Below are 18,702 nucleotides of genomic sequence, written 5' to 3'. Positions count from 1 at the left end.
AAAGAACCCATATTCATTGCAGCATCCAAAATGTATTCTTTTAACAATTGTTAAACAACATGACTACCAATTTTTTCTACTGTAAAAGTTTAGTCTGTTATTTCTCTGTAAAAAATAAATGAATAAAAATAATGGTGTGAACACTTGCAGATTTCAGCTGTTGGCCTCAAGGTAAAAAGAAGAAATAATACTTGGTATTGTTAATAATGTGGAAAACAGGGCAAATCTTGGGAGAGCAGAGCATTTCCTAGAATGTACTTAGTATACTATCTTGTGATTTTCAATTTTCAATACAAATAGAATACAATAAGGAATTAAATAGATCAGACATTTTATTCATGTACATAAAGTAAATCAGTGAGAATCTGTAACTAATGCTGCCCACTAGAACCAAAATTTATAGTCTGTGTTTTAGAAATTCTAACAAGAAAACAGGGTATTGCATGGAGTTCTAAAAATTGGCCTATTAACCTTTAATATTTTCACACATTATCTGCTTTAGGTATCCAGAAGCCAGAGCAATTTTTCGCAAGATTATTTTTCACGCTGGGCCAACAAACAGTGGCAAGACACATCATGCTATTCAGAGATTTTTAACTGCCAAGTCTGGAGTCTATTGTGGTCCACTGAAGCTTCTGGCGCATGAGATATTTGAGAAGAGCAGCAGTTCTGTTAGTATATCTAAACTGCTTATTCAACTAAAGTCCTCACTGTTACTTATTGAGAATCTTTGGTATTTTATTAGTGTAATTTAATATTGTATAGTAATTTGCTCTTATATTTTCATAAAAAATTATGATTGTGTTTTCAAAAATGACAGGCTATTCTAAATATAATCCTTGATTGGTCTTGAAGTCATCATCTCCCTAGATATGATATATAGCCTTAAGAGCAACTAAAAAGTTTGTCGTAAGGTAATAGAATTACATGACTGAGATTTTTGTAGCTTATTTGTAAGTTCTGAATGGTGTGTTTATGAGTGTGTATGTATATATATGTCTGGGCTTGTGAGTGTCCTGATAAAAACCAAGATCCAGGCCTTTAATGACCTCTTAAGCACAGCCATCAGCAGTGTGTCTGTTTGCGGAGAGAGTGTTGACCATGTTGAGAGGTTTACTTACCTTGGCAGTGACATTCTCTGGTGACTCTTCCTATGAAGTCAGTAGACAGATTGGGAGAGCATGGGGGGGTCATGAGGTCGCTGGAAAGGGGTGTGTGGCATTCCTGATATCTATGCAAAAGAACGAAAGTCCAAGTCTTTAGAGTCCTGGTGCTTCCTGTCTTGCTATATGGTTGCGAGACATGGACGCTATCCAGTGACCCGAGATGAAGACTGGACTCCTTTGGTACTGTGTCTCTCCAGAAAATCCTTGGGTACCGTTGGTTTGACTTTGTGTTGCTCATGGAGTCCCGAATGAGGCACCTTACCTGCATTGTGAGGGAGCATCAGTTATGGCACTACGGCCATGTGGTGCAATTCCCCGAGGGTGATCCAGCTCGTAAGATCCTCATTGTTAGGGACCCGCGTGGCTGGATCAGACTAAGGGGTCGCCCACGTAACACCTGGCTGCGGCAGATAGAGGGTCATTTCCAGAGGGTGGGACTAGCCTGCGTGTCTGCCTGGGGGGTTTGGGGGGGGTTGCAAACCGGGATCCCGAGTTGTTTCATTGTGTAGTGGGTGCGGCAACGCACTGTACCTATGCATGCTCCCCAACTTGACTTGACTTGTATATATATGTATATGTTTGTGTGTGTGTGTATATATATATATATATATATATATATATATATATATATATATATATATATATAGATATATATATATATATATATATATATAGATATATATAGATATATATATATATAGATATATAGATGTAGATATAGATATATATATATATATATATATATATCTACATCTACATCTATATATATATATATATATATATATATATATATATATATATATATATATATATACATATAAAGCACTTTATTGTCATTGTGTAACACAACGAAATTACTTTTTGTGACAGCCCCAAGGTGCATTTAAAGAAAAGTCAAATAATTCCAAATATGTTGTACAGTGAACAGTGTTAAGTGATCAAGTAACCAGATGAAATTATTATTGCTCAAAGTACAGAAACATAAATTGTTATTGCACCTGTTAATGAATAGTACATTACATAGTATATATTGTGTTACATTAGTATATTGCACATTACTAATATAGCTTATTACACATGTTCAATTAAAAATGATCTCAGACTGAGGAGATTCAGAGTTCAGAAAGTTTATGACAGATGGGAAAAAGCAATTTTTTTGTCTGTTTGTGCGTACACAGATTGACCTAAAGCGTCTGCCTGACGGGAGGAGCTCAAACAAAGAATTCCCAGGATGAGTTTTGTCCTTGAGAATGTTTTTGGCCCTTCTCACACAGCGAGTCTTATACAAGAGTTCGAGTGATGGCAGTTCAGTCCCAATAATGGCCTCTGCTGTTTTACGACCCGCTGCAAGGCTTCTTTAGCAGCCTTGGTTCAGCTGTTGTACCAGGCCATCATGCAGTTAGTTAAGATGCTCTCTGTAGTGCATCTATAGAAATGAACCAGCAGCTTCTGGGGGAGGTCAGCTCTCCTTAGCTTCCTGAGAAAATAGAGGCGTTGTTGTGCTTTGCCTATTATAGCCAAGTTGTTGTCAGCCCAGGACAGGTCCTCTGAGATGGTGACTCCTAGAAACTTAAAGCTGGAAACTCTCTCCACATCATCTGCATTGATTGTTATTGGACTGTGATTGGTCTTTTTAGTGGTCCTAAACTCCAGAATAACTTCTTTGGTCTTTTTGGTATTTAAGACCAGGTTGTTGGTGTTGCACCATGCTGTCAGATTCTGAATCTCATCCCTATATGCAGCTTCATTGTTGTCTGTTACAAGCCCAATGACAGTCGTATCATCCACGAATTTAACAATAATGTTTGATTGGTGGATGGGTTGACAGTCATGGATAAAGAGTGCATAGAGAAGGGGACTTAGTACACATCCTTATGGCACACCAGTACTCAGAGTAAGGGTGGAGGATGTATGTTTGCCCATCCTGACAGACTGGGGACGGTTGGTGAGAAAATCGAGTAACCAGTTGCATATGGATGGAGCAAATCCTAGTGTATAGAGTTTTTTGATCAGCTGGTTAGGTATGATGGTATTAAATGCTGAGCTGTAGTCAATGAAGAGCATCCTGAGAGAGGTTTTGGGCTTTTCCAGAGGAGAGCATGTAGAGCCACACAGATGGTGTCCTCAGTTGATCTGTTTGACCGATAGGCAACCTGGTGTTGGTCTAGATCAGCTGGGATGGAGGCTTTGATGTGGGTGATTACCAGTTGTTCAAAGCACTTTGCGATGACAGGAGTGAGAGCGACTGGTCGATAGTCATTAAGACAGGTTATCCTCGGTTTTTTGGGAACAGGTACAATTGTTGTGGATTTCAGGCACAAGGGGACTAAACCTGAGGAGAGAGAGAGAGAAGTTGAATATGTGTGTAAATACTTCCGCTGATTGGTCAGCACAGGCCTGGAGCACACATCCTTGCACATTATCAGAACCCGCTGCCTTCTTTGCATTGATGTTTTCGAGTGCTCGCCGCACATCATGTATGTGTACGACCACAGGCTGTGAGTCTCCGGTCAGCTCGAAGCTGACTGGAGGCTGGTTATTGTCCTTGTCAAACCGTGGAAAGAAACTGTTCCAAGTTCCTCTGCTAGGTTGGCATTGTTATTGGCCAGTGTGTATTGTACATCATTTTTCTTTTTGTAATTTTTGACTTAAGCATTCCTACTGTTCATCCTCTTTCTCTGCACGTTTAACATTCGTTTGCTCAGAGGTTTATGCGCTTGCTGCTTCCTGAGCAGCTCTTCTTTTCTCCACCCTAGCGGCCCGCTGCTTCTCTTCGTTTGTCGGCATCTTTTCGCTTTAAAACTGATTGTTAGTTTTTGTGTTGGAATTACTTAGTACTTTTTCTTTAATTTTTCACTTAAGCTGCACAAGTCTTCAATCTGCCTCAAGAATAATTAAAGATATGAAGAGGTAGGGGAAGTGACCGCGAAGGTGGTAGGGAATGAGAACGATGCACATACGCATGCGCTGCATGGCCGCCCTGCTGCACACTGCCGAGAGTTGATTCTACAATAAAATAAAATAAAAATAAAAAGTAGTAATAAAAGTCATCACCCCGAACGCAGATAGTAGACGTCACGTAGTATATGTGTATCAAATTTCAGGTGAATAGGTGAAACTGTTTGCGAGCTACAGGTGATTTAAAATCCTGGACAAACAAACGAACAACCACGTTAGCGTATTATATATAAAGATATATATGTGTGTGTGTGCGTATGTATATGTGTGTGTGTGTGTATATATATATATATATATATATATATATATATATATATATATTGTGGCACCCGGCTGGGTTTGCCACCCAACCGGGATGCCCAGGATGAGCGGAGGAGAGCTTGTGCCTCCTCCAGGACACGAGGGGGTGTCCTCCTTGGTTGCTTTGGGGGCCACGGGTACAGAGCTTGGAAGCTCTACCCTGTAGGGGCTCGTGGTCGCCGCCAGGGGGCGCCCCGATGCCGTGGGAATGTTGGACCTCAGTACTTCCGCCACACCGGGAAGTGCTAGGGGGAAGAGATATGGACTTCCGGTTTCACTGCTGGGGCTTCCGCCACACAGGGGTGTGGCTACAGGCCCTCAGGATGCAGCTGGAGCCCATCCAGGGTGAATAAAAGGGGCCACCCCCCTCCAGTCAGGGGCAAGAGTCGGGTGGAAGAGGACGAAGCTTGGTGGAGAGGAGTGGAGGCGGACCAGAGACTGATAAGGCATTGTGTTGTGGCCAGGACTTAAAGGGGTGATTGGTGCCGAGGCACTGGGTATGTGCACTGTATATAATAGAAATATGATGAATAAATGTGTGTGTGGTGATAACATCATGTCTACCTGTCTGTGTCCGGGCTGTTCGCCACAATATATACAGTATATATATGTATGTATGTGTGTGTATATAACCCTCAGGGGTTAAGTTTTGAAAAACTCCAAAGTATGTGTTTAATTATTTCTTTTGTAGAGCATATTTATCAAGTTTGAAGACCAAAGTCCAGTTTTCAATTTTTTTCCATACAAACTTGCACACCCTCTGTCACCCCTGCAGGGGTTGAATTTTGAAAAATCTAAAAATACGTGTTTATTTATTTATTTTATTGAAGTGTCTGTATACCAATTTTTGTGTTTCTCAGTTAAGTATTTTCTGATATACAGGTGTCACTCTAAAAAAAAATTATCACCCCTTTTCACCCCCTCAGGGGTTGAATTTTGAAAAATCCCTTCTTAGTAGGTGCCTAAGTCACAAAAGGTATCTCCAGTCGGTCACTGTGCAGGATGAATAGCCATAACTTTATGACTGTTACCCACTCTGAGTTTAGGAAGCTTCCCTTGCTTAGGAATCTTCCTTTGCTGTTTAGATTGATCTTCACACATGAAGGGAACACTTGCACAGCAGAGGTAACTGAATCAGGTGAAAGCACAGACAAGTTTGGTTTGAGACCTGCTAGCAGTTTAATTAAACTGCTACCTTGTCAAAATGTGCAGACCAGAGGGAAAGGCACTTAAGCTGCTGATTACCTGCCATCTGTTTTTGTTTTTCTGCCATTTGGAGGCACTGTTAAAGTCATACTTTTAGCCCTATTGAGGAAGGCATATGATGCAGTTATACTTTGTGCTTTTTAGTTAACATCTAAATTGAGAAACTTATGCTAATACTTAGATTTATATGGTTACTTTCTATGCTTATAGCTATTTATAAGAAAATGAGAACTGGGGATGTTTATAAAGTACACTGATATATTCTCTTGCTTTGAGGGATATCATACTCCATTAACAACTTTTAAGCTTTTTCTGACAAAAGTATGATGGCATGTCAAGAGTGGTGCATTTGGGTGACAGAAATTCTTTTTTTGTAAGTTTGTTGTTAATTTTATTTAAAATTTTCTTTTTTTCAGGGTGTACCATGCGATTTAGTGACAGGGGAGGAGCGGATATTTGTTGACCCAGAAGGAAGACCATCCAACCATGTGGCTTGCACTATTGAAATGTGCAGTGTCAACACTCCTTGTCAGTACCATTTTACTACAGATTAATACATCTAAGCAACTATATTCACAACACATTTATTTTAAAAAAATTTGGGAGTCTGCTCTCCTCGACTTTCTCGTACACTGAGATAAAGGAAAAGGTCATCGAACCACTTCCAGTTGTTCAGTATTTCTTAAATATAATATCTCTTTGTTTCTCATCATAACTAATTGATAATATTGATACACAATCATTTATTTATAATCAAACTTTGTATTAAAATGATATTTTCTCACTTAAGTCAAAAATGGTGGTGGAATTTTTTCATGATTACATATGCAATACCTAGATTATGTGCAAAGTATAAAAGAGTTATAGTCACCTAAAAACATAAAAAAAATAGTGTTAGTATTATATAATATTTGTTGAAATAAATTGCTATAGGTTAAACTACATTTAGCTACATTTACTGTAATTAAGATAATGATGGCAGAAATAAAAAAAAATAATAATAAAAATAAATGTATTACCAGGAACATGACGGAGATGTAGCAACTTATTGTATCCATTACATCTTTATATTTACATGGCGTGTTCAATGATTACACATTATTATTAAACTGATGATGTGTAAATTAAAATGAAATTAATAATAGTTACTGAAAGAATATGCATTATATTGAGTACAGTTTTTAATATCTTGTACAAATTTATACTTCCATGATACAAACAATTCGGATGGTTATTTAAATAAAATACTACTTCCAATTGAGTAATTTTTCTCATATTTCATATCTGTTTGCTTTTTATCATTATAAATATCTACACAAAATCTGAATCATCTATCTGCAATTATAACCATAGTTTACTAGAAAATTCGCAAAAGTATTCAGTTAAAGAGTGTCCCAAAAGTTGATAGGATTCCTTATTTTTAATACTGTATAAAGCAGGTGTACAAAATCTCATTGACCAAGAGTTTTTTCCTGTTTACACACAGACATACATAATTTCAAAAATGGTATTTTCGGACTCAGGAAGGTCTAAAACGTCAAGATTCATCAAAATCTCAAGGTCGAATTTTTTCACGATTCCTATACTTTCTCTATACTGTGTATACGAGAAAGTAAAAATCATTGACAATATGTGAACTAGGCACAGTAGAGCATGCTTTAAAAACTTCTTTATGGTCATCTCTCTTCATCTAATAAAACTACACTGTGGTTTGTAGGGTTATTATTGTTACATGTACAGAGTACTGTGAAGACTCTTACTCGCATGTACTAACCAAGATGCAACACTTCATCACTGTTTGGCACCATGACTTTAGCTCAAAACCGGTGCCTTCCTTACCTGAAAAATCTCTGAAACTGTTTGTCATAAATCCACCACTGGTTTGTGCATTAGAGGACCCTTGTGTCCTGTCCAGGCCTGTTTACATTATGCTGAAAATGTATGTCACAAAACTCCATATGATGAGTCTGTACAAAAGCAGTTTATGAGTAAATGTTATGGTGAAACAATACTTCATCCAAATGTCAAAAGTAATCCCAACCCCCAAACCCCCATTTGAATGTTGTCAGTGGATAAGGAACAATTACCTAAATTTGACTGGCTTTGTTCTAATGGCTGAACCTTTATTATAGTGAAAGTTGTTGATACCAGATTAGCATCCTTCAAATGGAATGTCAAAATCTCCAGATATTAATTTCAAAGCCGACTCATTCAGTAGTGTAATCTGATGTGGTATACTGGAGATTGATACAATAACAATGTGATTTTTGTTCCAGTGCTAAAAAAACAAACAGTTTATGTTAGGAATTTGCCTACCAGATCAATATGTCATGTGGAGCTGGTCCTGTATGAGTTTGTCTGAGTGTATTGTGTGTGATAGACTGCAAACCTGTTCAGAGGTTCCCACCTTCACCTTGTTTCCCTGTGACCCTTAATTAAATAAACAAATTGGAGAGTGGTTGGGTAGATGTTAAAAGTATAAATATTTTTACATAAAAAATATAAATCGACTTTCTGCCTGTAAGTAGTTTCATGTTCCACTCATTGAAGGGAAAAGACAGAGTTTGTTGGAATTTGAGAAGTTTCACGCGAGTCAAATCAAAAGTGACAACTGCCTGATGTAAGAAACTGTTTGGCCCTGTCGTCCTTCTGAAAATTAACATTTTGGTAGCTATTGAATCCTGTTTTGTGAGGAGGAACAAACAAAGTGAATACAATTTTGTGGTGAACTTGGCAGGAAATAGGCATTTGTACACCAGAAAGAAGGATGTTCCCAATGAATATTAGGAAAGTAGTATTGGAACATTAAAAGCATACATAACGTGATTGTTTCAAAATCTAGGTATTGTTCTCAAAGTTAATCTTTTGACATCCATGTTTTACTTGAGGAAATGTTTTTGGTGACCACATTAAGAAAATAGTAAATGGTATACATTGTAAGGCTGTTATGCAGTTCTCAAGTTGTCTTTTAGGAATAATGGAGGACATGTGTATTCAGTTTGCCACTCATTTCTCAAATTAATTTGCTCATAGAGAATTTCTAGTAAAGACCTAGAAAGAGCAGACTAAAACAGGAAATATCAGCAGAGAAACACTCAGCTTTTGGTTTTGTTAAACTGAGAGTTAAAATATAGACGGCAGTCTGGAAAAAAATAAATAATACTTTTAACATTTTAGTGTTTTTTCCCACAAAATTGGGTGTAATTTTTTTGCTTTGTTATTGCATTTGTGTTTACTTGGCATTGCATTATATAAAATAGTAGGTGTCGTTTAAGAATTTGATTATTTTTAAAATGGTTTAAAACTTACTGATAAGTAGTACACTATGTATCAATGCACAGTAGAATATATAATATGTTTTATAGTGCACTTTTAATATGAAAATGTATGAAAGTGTGTATGAATACTCAAAGATTAAGTGTTACCCTTTGGGACTGCAGTTTAAATATTATCATTGTTTCTAATTGTCTCTCAGATGAAGTTGCTGTTGTTGATGAAATCCAGATGATCAAGGATCCTTCCAGAGGATGGGCTTGGACAAGAGCTCTATTAGGTATATGTTTTTCATAAGCAGGAAAAAACATACAAAATAAGATTTTCTAACTGCTGATTAAAATGAAAGTACCTTTTTTTCTGGTTGTTTTACATAATATTGATTATCTGTAAGTGTGAGTACTTCATTTTATTTTCTCTATACATTGTGTAGTCAAAATTTGAGTGTTTGACTGACTTACACACTGAACGTGTCCTTGAATATGATTTGGCTTATTTCTTTTGTGAAAATACCTGTGACATACATAATCAATATGTAAACCAATCACTACCATTAAAATTCAGATTTTGAACAAATTTAGTTTGTGGGACTCCAATTTTTATGACTACTATAGCATTGCACCAATTAAACAAGTGCTTTGAAATCTCATTTATTAAAAGACATTTTTCCAAAATTGAATATGCTTAGCTTTAAAATTCAGTTTATTTTGACGAGCTGCATTTAAACAAAAAGAGGTGCATATTATTTTGTAAAAGTGCAACAGTGTAAGCCACTGCACATATACAGTAAGAGATAGTGACAGACAGAAATATAGAGGAAAGTTGTTTTTTTTCATTCAAGTTATTTTTATGAATGTATATTTCATTTTTAAATTTTTATTTCCTCCGATTGTACATCAGATGAAATGTAATGCCTGTCTTCTAAAAATAACTCTGTTAATTTAAACTTTAAAAGGCAACAACTGATGTTGAGAAAGCCTCACTGACATACATAGCCAAATGCTGATGTCTGTGTGCATTACTGTGCCTTGGTAATGCAGAAAATACTTACATATTGTTTTATCAACTACATACTGTGCCGCTGTATGTTTCTTTTACAACAGAGTAAAGGTAATATTTAGAAAAGTAGCATGAATGCTTTTGTGAAAACATACACATGGACAGTACATTTACTTTGTGACATGAAACAGTAATAATTATTAAAATGTGGTTTATTTGCAATTGGTGAAGTATCTGCATGCAATTAATACTGTGCACCACTGTTTATATTAATAAATAAGATCTTCCCATATTTGCATTCTGGATAATTATTACTGAGATTAAATTTCGGAGGGGCTGAATTCTCTTGTGTTATGGTACTGCATGTGTAGATGGTTAATATTAAATTTTTTCAGGAGGATGTATTGCACATGTTTTCCCAGTTTTGTGTTTAGGAATTCTGCTCTTCCTCTTTTTTTTGAACACCAACAATCGTCATGATTTTTGTTTCTGCGTTGAAAGTGGAGTGGGTGTAAGTGCCGGTCATCATCTTCCCCCAGTTTTCATGAAGATCTTTTTAATAAAAATTAGTTAAATGATTATTTGATATTTTGTATGACCAGCACCATTCTTCCACCAAACTAAGTAGGGGAGTGGTGTGCAGACTGATTTTACAATGAAGCCTAAATATTTGAAGTGTAGTATTCATTATTTACTTGATTGATCTGTGTTACTTATTATAACATGATCTATAAAGTCAGTAAAATTAAAAAAAGAAAGTGCATGGATTGATTTCTAGTTATTTGTATTGTTATCACTGTTTTGTGAAACCATATATGTAGATGGTCGAAGGCTTTCAGAAAGTGCCTTCATTTAATTTTAATTTGTGGATTTTTTTTACAGGCCTGTGTGCTGAAGAGATTCATGTTTGTGGTGAAACTGCAGCTGTCAATTTCATTACAGAACTTATGTATTCTACAGGAGAAGAATTAGAGGTTGGTTTATTTACATATCTGTAGTAGAACTGATCAAACACACACAAACAGTATAGTAAAACACACAAACAGTATAATAAAACAAAATAGAAGCACATGAGATCAGTGAACTTAAAATTTCTGAGGTCATTTGGAGAGAGGAGAGGTTGGGAGCATGCACTGATACAGCACATTGCTGCACACACCACAATACAAATCACCTCAGAATCCCAAATTAGGAACCAAGTGCAGCTGTGCAACGGATGACATCATGGACAGTCAAGAATATTTGGTTGACCAGTGGTAGAACAGGAATTTAGAAAATGTGTCATTCTTTCCATTTTCCTGGAAATATTTGTAATGGTAACAAGCAGATTATAGAAGGCAAGTCTTCATTTTTCCAGTAATAGATTCTGGTTCTTTCTCATAAAGACCTGGATATTCTTAAGCTATGTAATCCTTCCATTCTTTCTAGAGTCTAACATGGAATCATCATAGTGAGTCTTGCCTGGTAAATTTAGTAGTATGAGTCACCTAGGGGGCATCCTCAGATGCTCTAACCATCTCCACTGGCACCTTTCAGTCTAAAGAACCAGTTGCAGTTTTCTGAGGTTTTTGCAGATTACCAAACTGCTTGTCTCTTCATAAAGTGTAAACCTTGCAACTAAGAAGAAAAATCTCATTTATCCAGCTCTGAACATGTTTTGCAAAGACAGACTGGAGCAACAACCATCACACCAGATGCTCCACCAGTATGATAGTTAATTTCACAATTCCCTTCTCCCTGTTCATGAACAAGACTCCTCAGGTATGCACCTCCCCTCACCTATAGAGGGATACATTTTTTTTGTTTTAAAATGCTGCAAAGTAAGCAATCTCTAATGCTCATTGTGGCACCCATAACTATACAATGATATGTGGTGCATAATAGATTACATTCAGATCAGGTTTAAAGACTTCTTCATCCACACACAGCATTGATGTCACTTTATTTTTGTTGAACTGCATACTTAAGAAAGTTTACGTTAATGTTCTGTACATGAAAATCACAGCAATGCTGGTAAGATATTAATTTTCTACAGTTGTCCCTGAATGGACTTGACAGTAGAGATGCAGGTGCACTGTCCAATAATTATCTGTGCAAGAACAATGTTATAGCCTCAAAGCCCATATCTCATTCTTTCTTATAGGTCCTAGCTTTATCTATTGAACGGAATCTTTTCTGTAGCACTCTGGCATAGTTATTACCCATTAGGTCATATAGTGGAATTCCTTTATAAAGAGAACACAGACTATACTGGTATCAAATGTGAACCTGTTAGTTGCAGAATTATAGTAAAAGATGCATTATTGCTTATATTAGTACTCTCTTTTAGGTGATTCTCATCAGTAGTTTGCTGAAAGGGGACATCATAGTGACAGACATGCCCTGCTGTAATATTTGTCTATTTTACTATCATACTATAATAGAAGTAAATTTATAAATAGTTAATACATAATCATGGCATTTAAATCAATTTGATTACCAGATCCATATCAAAAGTCAACCTATTTCCAGTGCTGAGAAATTTAATTTAATAAATAATGTTTATTAATGACTAGATTTACCCAGGTTGGCTGGTTGCTAATCGTGTGAACAGTCCATGTTTATTTAGATAGTGTTATGTTAATTTATGTCTCAAAAAGCATCTTTCCTTTTTTAAGGTTAGAAACTACAAAAGACTAACTCCAATTTCAATCTTGGATCATGCTGTGGAGTCATTGGATAACTTGCACCCAGGAGACTGTATTGTCTGCTTTAATAAAAATGACATTTACTCAATAAGCAGACAGATCGAGGCTCGAGGACTGGAGTGTGCTGTAATATATGGCAGTTTACCGCCAGGTTAGTCAGAATTAGTTGCACAATTTTTCATTAAGGTTTGGCATGAAATGGACTACTTCTGCTAACCTTTTGATGTGCCGTTTGCTGTTTCGATGGGTACGGGAGTTGTGTGTTGGATTTAATTTCAGCATGATATACCATTGTATGCTTGGCTGAGCTACGACTTACTCTTTGTCATGTTGTGTATTAAATCAATAAAATTTAATTCAAAATAAATATTTGTTCCCCAATAGGAACTAAATTGGACCAGGCAAAGAAATTCAATGATCCAAGCGACCCCTGCAAGATTCTTGTTGCTACTGATGCAATAGGAATGGGACTGAACCTGTAAGTGTCAGATTATTACATAGCAACTCAATTTATGGCTTCTTAGTTGAAGTAAATTGCTTGGGAAAACATAATTTTGTGCAGATCTTTTCTATTTACCGGTAGTTCGCTGAAGTAGTTGTCAAAGACATTTTATTTTTGTCTCAGCTGCCTTTTTCCTAATTTTCTTTGAAATGCCTCTCTTACTTTGATTTTGTTTTATTGTTTTATCTTAATCCAATTAATTCTGCGGAGCATGGGTTCATCATACACTGAAAGTGCTACACCTGGCTTTGGTTCATGTGAACAATGTAATTTCACTTAGCCTTGAAAGTGTAGACTATAGTTACAGTGCCCCCCCATAATGTTTGGGACAAAAACACATTTTTCCTTGATTTTACCCCTCTGCTCAATAGTTTAAAATTATAAATCAAACAATTCAGACATGATTAAAGTGCACATTGCAGACTTTTATTTAAGGAAATTTGCATACATTTTGGTCACACCATGTAGAAATTGCTACACTTTTTATACATGGTCACCCCATTTCAGGGCACCATAATGTTTGGGACAATTGGCATGACAGGTGTTTGTGATTCCTCTGGTGGGTTTCATTGCTTCATTAGGGCAGGCATAAGATACCTACTGTAGGCTTGCTTCCACCTACGGACTACCTTTGGAGTCTGTAGTTGTTGTTCAACATGAGGACAAGAGCTGTTCCAATGAAAGTCAAAGAAGCCATTATGAGGCTGAAAAACAAAAATTAAAACTGCTGGAGACATCAGTAAAACCTCAGGATTAACTAAATCAACTATCTGGAATATCATTAGGATGATAGAACGCACTTGTGAGCTCAGTAATTGCAAAGAGACTGGTAGGCCAAGGAAAGACCCCCACTGCTGATGACAGAAGAATCCTCACTATGGTAAAGAAAAAGCCCCAAAAAAGAGTCTGTGGAATTCTGGATAAAGGTCTGTGAAAAGGCAAGACAAAGAACCTGTAACAGAGTGATGGCAAGCACAAAGTGTAGAGATGAAAAGGAACTACCCAAGATCCAAAGAAGACCACCTCCTCTGTTAAACATGGTGGTGGGGGTGTTGTTTGGCTGCCACATGTACTGGCACACTTGTCTTCATTGATGATGGAAATTTTCACAGCAGACGCACAATGAATTGTGAGGTGTAGAGAAACATCTGATCTGCTCATGTTCCAGTAAATGCCTTGAAACTCACTGGATGGTGCTTCATCCTACAAGAAGATAATGACCCCAACATAACTGCTAACATGACACAGGAGTTTTTCAAAGCTCTTCTTCTTTTGGCTGCTCCCGTTAGGGTTTGCCATAGCAGGTCATTTTTTTCCCATATCTTCCTGTCCTCGTCATCTTGCTCCGTTATACTCACCACATCCATAAACTTTCAAAGCTAAAATTGGAAAATTCTTGATTAGCCAAGCTAGTCACCCAATTTAAATCCAAGTGAGCATTGAATATGACTGCTTTAATATACTACCCACTGCTGTGTCTCAAATATTATGATGCCCTGAAATGGGGGAGACCATGTAGAAAAAGTATTGTAATTACTATATGGTGTGACGGAAATGTATGCAAATACCCTTAAGTTAAAGTCTGCAATGTGCAATTTAATCATGTCAGAATTGTTTGATTTGTAATTTTAAATTGTGGAGCAGAGGGTTAAATCAAGGACAAATGTGTCTTTGTCCCAAACATTATGATGGATACTGCATTATACAATGATTTTTCACAGTAGTGCACAAGCCACATGTTAACTGTGTGACGTATTTATTAATAATAATAACAGTAGTAAAACTCCTCCTAGCATTGTAATGTCTTGCATATGCAGCAAACACTTCCTTAGGTGTCACTTTTAACATTAGAACAGAACTGTACAGTTACGTAAACCTATGCAAAGACAACTATCAATCCACACCAAACAACATTCCTTTATCTACTTAATTGTTCTCCAGTTTGTGTAGCCAACAGCAATGTAGGCCTTAGATTTTCTTTTTGTTTCATTTTCTACTGCTTTAGTCTAGTTGGCTTCAGGTAATCATTTCTACATTATAACACGTACTTTCTCTTATTTCGTCTTAACTGAAGATACGACCACTGGAGCAGCAACAACTGCACTGTATGTTTTCCTAAAATGATAATAAATGAGGTAGAAACATGTACAACTGGTTGTCCATCCATCCATCCATCCATTATCCAACCTGCTATATCCTAACTACAGGGCCACGGGGGTCTACTGGAGCCAATCCCAGCCAACACAGGGCGTAAGGCAGGAAACAAACCCTGGGCAGGGCGCCAGCCCACCGCAGTACAACTGGTTGTGCTGGGGAAAAGTACTCCATTCAGTAATAGACCAATTAAGGAGACCGGTCTCTGACAAAAGTCTAAAAGAATATTTCTTCTCTGTGTGTGTGCACTTTATACACATGCATCTGGACTGATTTTCCCGTTCATGTTGTGCACATCATAAATAACAGTTGACTGTTCATTGTATTTTTAGCACTGTGTTTGTACATAGTTTTTATCATGATTTTAAAGCAATAATTTATAAAAAAGAGAACTAGTGTGACATAAAATAAGTTCCCTGAATTGATAAGTGGTACCATGAATGAAAGGCAGGAATGTGCCCAGGATGTGATGCAAGTCTGTCACAATCATTTAAACATATGCCAATGCGAATCGCTAATATTCAGATTATTTCTGAATACACAATTTATAAATTATTAATTATTTTAAAATAATTTTGATTATAGTTTGTCAGTTATGTCTAGTTTGACTGTAGTAGTGTTAAATTGCAGCTATTATCTTTGCCTTTAACAGGAGCATCAAAAGAATCATTTTTAATTCTTTGGTGAAACCATCTGTTAATGAGAAAGGAGAGAAAGAAATGGACACCATCACCACCTCACAGGCCCTGCAGATTGCAGGCAGAGCTGGTCGGTTTGGTTCCAGCTTTCAGGATGGTGAGGTCACTACTATGCACCGGGATGACTTGCCAGTTCTTCGTGAGATTCTAAATCGGCCTGTTGACCCTGTTGAGGTGGGTATTATTTGGAGTTTGGGTTCATCAGCAATCACCATTGCACAAGCCTTTAGCTTGCTTTACATGGATAAGCATATTTCCTTCCAGATCCCCGCCCTTTTCAATTTCCTCCATCTTGAACATCTTTAAAGGCAAGCCCTTTCCTTGTGCCATTTGCCACCAATTCATTCACATCTTATTTGGTTAGCTTGTCTAATCAGCGCTTCATCCAAGGTTCCATCAGACACCTCCCTTTGCTTCAGGTGTGAATAATCAATATCATTCTTACCAGTGGCCAGTTTGCTTAAGCTTTCTACTTCAATCCAGAGAGGTTTGTTTCCAAGTTAAACTAAGGTTCAAGCAGACTTCTCCCCTGCTGCTCAGTCTAAAACTCCCTGCGTTCACCTAAGTACATCACTACTGCCTTCAAAATAACTTCATTATCAGTACCTAAATTTACACATTCACTAGTTTCTGACTCTGGCACACTTTTCACAGAGTGCAATCTATATTTGTGCTTGGTATCTGCACACATCAGCTCATCGCAAGGTGAATACAAGCACACACATACACTGGAGTCAGTTTAGCGGCATCAAATCCCCAAATCTGCATAACTTTAGAAGGAGTGTGGAGCACAGTGTGGAATCCAAGCAGGAAAACATGCAAACTCCAGGAAGGGAATACCAGCGATGTGACTCCCTGCGAGACAGCAGTGCTACTGCTCCGCCACCGTGTCACCCCCATGTGTGTAATTATTAACAGTATTCATTATTTAAACTAAATTAACGATTTATCTGTAAAATGTAACATACATACTTTAATACATTTCATCATGAAATTGATATCAAGTATAAATCTAAAGATTCTAAATTTGCAGTGAATTGGAATATCATACATTTAATGTGTTCTGTGTGGTGATCTATTGCTGCTTCCCATAGCGATTAAAAACTTGGATGACATTTACGACAGTCTGCTTTAATGATAAAGTAAACTACGAGGTTAAAGTGGACATTTCAAGATTAAAGCCGAAATTTCCACTTTAATCACAAAATACACATTTTCACCATGTCCTTAATTTTTTTTCTCAGTGACTCAAACACAGTGCTGTACATTATGTTGCTGCTGTGAAGTTGCAAAAAAAAAAAAAAAAAGATGGCACAAAAGATGATATGAGACTTAAAATGTATTGTGTCATTACGATCGGGAATATGCGACACTTGAATATAAAAGCACCACAAATGCATCTGTATGTTGGCATTTTGCTTCACCACATCGAACCATTCATCAAATATCGAAGCGCACACATTGATCCTGTAGGATCTGCATAGAGGCTTTCTGTCACATATACATAGTAAACAGAGGCTCTGACGTCACGTTCTGACTTTTAGCACACTGTGTCCCCCGACTTTTTTTGGTACTGCAACTCATGCACGCGTTGCGTTAATTTCTGAGGACCTGCTCAGAGGACGCGTCAAATGAACGCTGGGAACGCGTGGCAGCCATGATGTGGGCGCGTACGCATTCTGAGCATGAAGTATAAATGAGCCCTTATACACCGCTTTAAAAAAAAAAAAAAAAAAAAAAAAAACTGCTTCTGGCAGCTTGTGCAGTAGGGAATGTTCTTGTCTTCATCAGGCCATCAACCTACCATTTCCTGCATCAGGCTTTGATTTGTTCTAATTTGGCTTTCTTCACTTTATACCACCTGTACAAGATTCAGCATAAAAGACATTCCATATTCAATTCTTTTGTACTACTTTGCTCATGCCCTCCATCACTGTCATGGAAACCACAAATAAATAGAGAAGTTCCACTTTCACACCATAGCTTTCACTATTTTCATTCAGTATTGTAGCTACTGTTTGCTTATTTATAGTGCAACGTAACTGGTGACGGTTTCATTCACATTTAGCATTTTCTGGCAGCAACCTGTCAGCTGCTTTTCCTAGCTTTACACATGGCTAATACAGCTTTTTTCCCCTCATCATCTGCCACTTTGCCGTGCATTTGTCTTATCAAAAATAGTTTGTGGTTTCTTTCCTAGTCATGAAGTAAAATCAGACTTCATTTCACTGTTTCTGTTACCTTCATGGTCTACACCAAAATGTGATTGCTCAAAACTGTGCACTCTGTTTGAAAACATTTCTTATGAACTGCAAAAGTAATATAATTTCATCCTTTGAGTTTCTGACCCTGCTCCAATTGCACCTTCTGCTTTACTTTCTTCCCTTTCTCTCTTAAAAATAACTTGCAACTAGGTCCTTCCATTTTTTTATTATCAGTATCATCATGTTCTCAATAATTCACCATTATCATTATTTCCTTCCTCAACATACTCTCAGTTCCATTACTACCAACCTCTTTTCTTATATGTAAACCTCAATGTGGCAGAGTGTGTATGCTTGTTCTTTACACATTTCAACACCCTTTGTCCTATCACAACAAAGATTTGCACACGTCTCAGTTTGTCAAGGAGAGACACTAGACTACTTTGGAACCCAAATTTTTGTCTCTGGGGATGTCTTTGTTTCTATTTACTAGAAAAAGTTTAAATTACGGAGCGACCAGGTGGCTCACCTGTGCCACTGAGGTCCAGAGCAGGT

General features: G+C 37.1%; 1 protein-coding gene across 1 annotated transcript in view; it reads left to right on the top strand.

Moving 5' to 3' along the window:
• Window positions 1-18,702, top strand: part of supv3l1 (SUV3-like helicase) — a 50,653-nt gene that overhangs the window by 14,076 nt on the left and 17,875 nt on the right. The window contains exons 5-11 of the mRNA XM_028795967.2: window positions 503-671; window positions 6,047-6,158; window positions 9,106-9,183; window positions 10,785-10,876; window positions 12,560-12,740; window positions 12,974-13,067; window positions 15,898-16,117. Of these exons, the coding sequence (XP_028651800.1) occupies window positions 503-671; window positions 6,047-6,158; window positions 9,106-9,183; window positions 10,785-10,876; window positions 12,560-12,740; window positions 12,974-13,067; window positions 15,898-16,117 (946 nt within the window). The remainder of the gene's footprint in view (window positions 1-502; window positions 672-6,046; window positions 6,159-9,105; window positions 9,184-10,784; window positions 10,877-12,559; window positions 12,741-12,973; window positions 13,068-15,897; window positions 16,118-18,702) is intronic.

Source organism: Erpetoichthys calabaricus, chromosome 2 (assembly GCF_900747795.2).
Source record: "Erpetoichthys calabaricus chromosome 2, fErpCal1.3, whole genome shotgun sequence".
Taxonomy (NCBI): domain Eukaryota; kingdom Metazoa; phylum Chordata; class Cladistia; order Polypteriformes; family Polypteridae; genus Erpetoichthys; species Erpetoichthys calabaricus.
This window is presented reverse-complemented; position numbering and strand designations above follow the sequence as displayed.